This window comes from Lontra canadensis, unplaced genomic scaffold, assembly GCF_010015895.1.
Source record: "Lontra canadensis isolate GAN:19392208 unplaced genomic scaffold, GSC_riverotter_1.0 scaffold2, whole genome shotgun sequence".
In the NCBI taxonomy this organism is placed as follows: domain Eukaryota; kingdom Metazoa; phylum Chordata; class Mammalia; order Carnivora; family Mustelidae; genus Lontra; species Lontra canadensis.
The window spans coordinates 17,259,804-17,265,803 of record NW_022630996.1 but is presented as its reverse complement, the minus strand read 5'-3'; the positions used below and the strand labels follow the sequence as shown (position 1 = coordinate 17,265,803).

At 43.3% G+C, this 6,000-nt stretch overlaps 1 protein-coding gene across 3 annotated transcripts in view; it reads right to left on the bottom strand.

Annotated features, from left to right (window-relative positions):
• Positions 1–1,576: 1,576 nt before the first annotated feature.
• ZNF800 (zinc finger protein 800) overlaps positions 1,577–6,000 on the bottom strand; it is a 45,865-nt gene continuing 41,441 nt past the window's right edge. For all 3 annotated transcript variants that reach the window (XM_032869960.1, XM_032869973.1, XM_032869967.1), the window contains one exon: positions 1,577–1,951. In XM_032869960.1, the coding sequence (XP_032725851.1) occupies positions 1,765–1,951 (187 nt within the window). In that variant the 3' untranslated portion in view covers positions 1,577–1,764. The remainder of the gene's footprint in view (positions 1,952–6,000) is intronic.

The following is a 6,000-nucleotide window of genomic DNA, read 5'->3' as shown; positions in this document are numbered from 1 at the left end:
AAGGCGACAGGAGACGGTGTTCAGAGCACAAAAGGAGGAGTTAGCCTTGGAAACTTCCTCCTAGTCACCCAAAGGAAGGAGATGCTTACCAAGGTAGCTGGGTTGGGGGTGGGGCACGGGGCTCTGACAGTGGGAAGTTTAAGGAGTTTTCATGTAATATATTCTATTTTCCAAGGGAAATTTAAAGTAAACAGCCAGGAGGGGATCAGAAAAATATGAAGAGAGATGAAAAGATTTATCAGTTTTTAGTGGGAAACTGAGACTCCCTAGGAACAATAGCACCAATTTGAGGTTGGAAATAATAAGTTGGAAGTGAAACTAATTGACTGTACTGTGTGATTTTCTTGAGGAAAATGTTCAGTTGTCCCAATCAAGCCCATGGAAGGCAAATGCTAAAGTTGATCCAGAGTTGGGATTTTACCAGACAAGTGGAAGAAATTGACGTTCAAGACTGCTGAGAGCACTGTGTTTCACTGAGGATGATTAGAATGACAGACTGTGGCATCTAGGCTAGACAAGGAAGGAAGTGAATCTAAAACAGGGGCTGATAGTGGGGAAAACGAGGTTAATGAACTAGAAGTCAGTAAACAAGGGATCCAGAAGGATAGGAAGATGGTGACTGGAGTGGAATGTCTGCTAAGGTGTTAGCTCGGGTCCATCTAGAAGCAGACACCAAGGCAGGGTTCGACTTGCAAGTTTTACTGGAAGGAACATCCGTGAAGGAAAAAGGTAAGAAAACAGGGGCGAGGAGGGGAGGTCTTCACACCACAATGCAAGTGTGACACTATGAAAGGACAGGGCGCTTGAGCGAGAACAGCCTTAGACTGCATGCTGCACAGTTCGAAGAGAATTTCAGCCAGGCTGCGGAGGAGTCCCCAGGACAGTTGCTCGTTAGAGGAGCCCGCATGTCATGTGAACAGGCCATCACTAACACCCACACTGTCCTCAGTTAGGGGCTGGGAGCACCCCAGGAGAAGCATGGCATCAGTGCAAAACTGAGCGGATCCCCTGGGGCGGCGGTCTAGAACTACGAGGGCAAGGACTGATCCGAAGGAAAGAAAATGGTCATTGGAGATGAAGTTATAAGGAGGACACTGGATGTTGGAGCTCAAGTTCAACCACAGTTATGCATTACACACTCCAGATTGTGTTGATGACCCCGTAGTCACTAGGGATTTGTACACTAATTAAAACAATCTTCTGGCAGACGGGGAGGTTGGTCTGGAGGGTGGTTGGGGAGGTAACCAGCTTGCTGAGGAGGAGGATTTGAGGTGAAGAAGACTAAGGCGGTAGCTAGTGTTTGGAGAATTTGGGAAAGAAACTGCCTAGGAAGTTGATAAATTACACGGAGGGAAAGAGGATGCTACCGCCCAGTGGTAAGATTCTCAAAAAAGCCGGGGTTTTGGCAGGCAGGATGAGGAAGTAATGCTCCGAGAGCAGCATGGACTAGGAAGGAGGCCATCCTCCCGACCCGCCCGCCCTAAGGCACGCGGTCCTCCCGAGGGGCTGCGCGGGCAAGAGTCCTGCGGTGAACGAGGCTCGATGACAGCGCGGGCCGGGGGGCGGGGGCGGGGGTAGGAAGGTGTGCGGACAGCTGAGCCCCCGGGGAGTTCGCGGCTGTCGGAGGGGACTTCCCGGACCCGGAGGCGCTGGAGGGCGGGCGGGGAGGAAGGCGGGCCACGGCGGGGCGCCTGAGGTACTCGGGCTGTGCGCAGCGCTGGCGTAGTCCCGCCGGTGGCCGAGCGGCGGCGCCCGCGGCGGCGCTCAGGGCGGCGCTGGCTTCCCGAGGCCGCGGGCGGCGTGCTGGCGCTCCCGGGCGGCGCCGCCGCGGAGCTTGGCGCGGCAGCTGGCGGCGGCCTGGCGCGTGGTGACGGCGCCCGCCGGCGGGCAGCGGCTCCCCGGGGCGGCCGGGCGCAGGGCGACGGCGCTGCGGGGCGACGGCTTCCCGAGGCTTCGGCCCGCACGGGCGGCAGCGGTCCCCATGGAGAAAGACAAAGACACGCCGGTTAGAAACGGGACTCACGCGCCGGCTCCTCCCAAGCTAATCCGGGAGCCGCGAACCCAAACTCCGCGCGATGCTGCTTCCGCCCAACAGGTTGTCCCACCGTCACAGGGGAGAAACCTGTGTTGATCAGGGGAGGCCAGCACCCAGCTGAAGTCTCATCCAGGTTTTAGCAATGTAAGGAAATGTATCAGAACCCTTCTTTTTTTTAATACTTTGACCTGCAATTCTAGTTTTAGAATTTCCCCGTAAGGAATAATTATGAATACATACAAAATTTCCATACAGGGTGTTCAGTGCAGTATCTATAACAGAAGAAAACAGCAAAAACAAAAAGCAACGAAAATTTTAAAAATTCGAGAAAAACTGGAAATATCCTATATCCAACAGTAAGATGTCGGTTTGATTACGGTCTTTTTCTTATAGTGGATATTAGCCTATTAAAATAATGCTGGGAAATAATAACCTAATCATATGGGAAAGTATGTATACTAGATGGAATGAAAAAAAATCCGTTTTCATCCCCATTTGTACTGTGTGTGTAGAGGTGTATACGTATGTGTGTACGTACACACACACCACACCACAGATGTGTAAAACACTCCAAAACGTGACATGGTCATCTCCAGGTGATGAGGCTTCAGGTAATCTTGAGATATTTCCCAAATTGTATACAATAAGCACTTTTTATTTTTATAACAAAAAAACAAGTTAATTCAATAAAATTTTACTCCATTCTTATGTACCCATTCTAACTTTCTCTCAATTCAAATTTATGAAAATAATCATCTTATTTAGCAAACTGGTGGGCATCAGACCTTATTTTACTCTAGTAATCATTTCTGCTTCAGACAAAAGTTGGGGGGGGAGGATTTCTGGGCTTTTAACAAAACTAATTTGATTTATAATTGCCACAGAAAAAAACAACTATATTTTTGGAACAAATGTTTTTTTTATAATACCAGTGTTTTAACAATGTATTCAATAATTTTCTCTTTAACTTAAAATAACTTAGGGGGAGCAAAACTAAAATGTTTACAATGAACTGGAATCTAAACATCTTTGTCTTCCAAGAGAACACATTTAAATTTTTAGCAGTTATTAATACTTAAGAAGTCTGTTTTGCCAAACCTTGTCCCAGGAAAATGCTTAAAGATGACAGAAAATTATACTGATACAATGTAGGGGTGGGATTCCAGGGCATTGTTGTTAAATTGATAGAAAATACATTATAAGTTCCAAAGATATTTTAAGCCAAAATGACCTCAGAGTTGTCAGGTTGATTTTACTTAATGATGAACAAATCCAAATTTAGATGTTCATTAGAATATTGCTTAAATATATGATGACCTAATCATCCACACCATCCTACAAGTTTCCTTCTTTCTGAAGGGACTGGACAAAATTATCATGTCTAGAGGCACACCTCTAGTAAATGTTTATCAGAAATAAAACTTACACAGAACAAATCCAAAGAGGCCAAATGTTTGCGTTAACTAACCACTCCTGAACAAAAAGGTTGTTTGAGCTATTTATAAAGCATTCTCTCTTCAAAAACCTTATTTTCCACCAAGTGAGTTATAAACAGGATTAAATACAGATAAAACAGAAGAACATTTATTTTGGGTGTTGTAGTCCAACTTTCATTAACCGTAGAGTGATTCAATTTGACATTTTTGAGTACCTATTTTCTCAGGCACTGTGCTTACACACTAAGACCGAAGAAGGTAACAGGGGCTTCCTACCTTTGAGAAGCTCTATCTAGAAAATTACCTTCAGATTATTAGGATAACTCAGAGCCTGGAGCTTATCTGAATTCCTCAATCACCCCTCAGTCCTGCTGAAGCTTTCTTTCTCACATTCTTCACATGAGCTTTCTAATTTCCTGTCATTCCTTTGCTCATCCATAGCATCCTATTGACTCCACACTAGCTAAATTATTAGTTCCTAACCTTTCAGGGGAGTCAAAGACCAGTCTGAGATTCCGATTAAAGATACAGACTTCTTTTCCAGAAACATGCACCCAAATGCATACACCCTATACTTTATTTCATTGCACTGGAAACTGATTTCCTGAACATGAGCAATATATAAAAACCAATATTTATAAATGACTATGCCTCCCTCACATTGTTACTTTTCATAAAAGAAAAATGGTGGCTTCCTGAAGAAAATTACTTTAAAAAATTCTAACTGCCCAGTAGTAAATCTGAGTGAGTTTTGGCTTGTTGAGATGAAATTACAATATGGTCTTTGACATAGCAACACATACATCTTCTTCAATGATCAGCTGCAACTTTTTCTCCATGATAACAAGTAATGAAATCTTTGACTCACAAAGGTATGCAGAACCAAAGCAGAATTCCACAGAATGTTTTGTCAGATTGAGGTAGCCTCTGTACTGGGACACTAAATTCCTCCAAGACTTTCAAGCTAGAGTCAAGTGACACTATTTCCTCTGCTTTCACATTCAATTAAGGCCTCTTGAAAGGCAGCAGACTTCTGTCTAGTAGAGAAAAACAAGATATTCTGTTCCTCTTTCTTAGTAATATCTCTTGGAAAGGTGGTGACAGCAGCTGATATGGAGAGTAACGAGACACAGTAACGTGTGGTTATCCTTCCCTCATCAAAGCAGGAAAGCCATGAAGTGTACCTGACATGACAGGCGCACATCCGCCCTCAGAGTGATAGCACTTTTTTTTCCTTCCACTTGAATATTAGAGAGATACAGAGAGAATTATTTTGAAAATGTTGACAGCCTTTCCAATTTCCAAAAAGTGTTTTAAAATGGAATTCTTTGAGGACATCAGGGAGCACATGAAAACAGGAAGCTTGATGCACTGAGAGGCATCAATAGTTCCATCCAGTTCCGTGCTGAACGACCACGTTTTTCTAATCCTGAAGTAAGTGGTATTTGACAGGAAGCACTGCCTCAATTCTCTCTCCTGGACCATATTTTTAAGAAATTTTGTACCAAACTACTTGGCTCTCCACTCCCCTAACATACACTACTATTTCTCACCTCTATGCTTTTATTCTTGGTATTTCACCCATCAAAAACTGTTTTCTCCCTCCTTTCATCTATTCAAGCACTGCCCATCCCTCAAGACCCAGACCAAAGCCACTCCTGACAAGCTTTCCCTGAATATCTGTCTGAAATGGTCTCTCCATTTTCTGAACTCCCACAACAGTGGTTCTGAGACCACCAGCTTCAAAAATTCACCATAATCTGTATTTTTACAAATACGAGAAAGAGCTGTGGCAATGTCCCCACTGTTTTCCTAAATCTATTTTGCCACTCTTAAAAGAATAACTGATCCCTGGATGGATGAAGACCAGAAGGCTGACAGTGCTCATTGTTGCTAGAGTAATCAACTGTTTTTCCTTTCTATACTCCTTTACATTCAAAAAGTTCTGCCAACTGTGTACTTGTCATACCTGCAATTTCATTGTTGACTGGTGGTGATCATTCACCATCATCACACCTCTACCTCTGCGGTTTTCAATTATTGCCTCCCTGTAATTCTAACAATCCCGATGCTGCTACTATTTTCAAAATAACTTTACATGCTATGAGAAAGACTCAGGCAGAGCTTGAAATGAAAGTAAGCGTGATTAGATGGCAAGGGCTATACCTGACATGATCTGTTCAAAAAAGATCTAAAATTCTATCTATTCTAGAGCTGAGCAGTAACTTGAAGATGATCTCTTTCAACAGATTCACATTGCAGATGGGAAACTGTAGGGAATGAGGTATTTTGGAGCAAAAAACTGAAATTTGAAAAGAATCAAAGTCTCAAAAACAAAATGGTAACAAAATCATTCGGAGCCAAAAATGATTGTCCTTAATTAGCTCATGGATTCAATATTAAGGATAAATGAAATTAAGGAGTTAAAAGAATTAGAGAATAAAGAATGAAAATAACTCAAAATGTAAAAGATGAAATAGATCGCTCATCTAAAGAAATGGCCCAAAACACTGTGTTTGACGATACAAG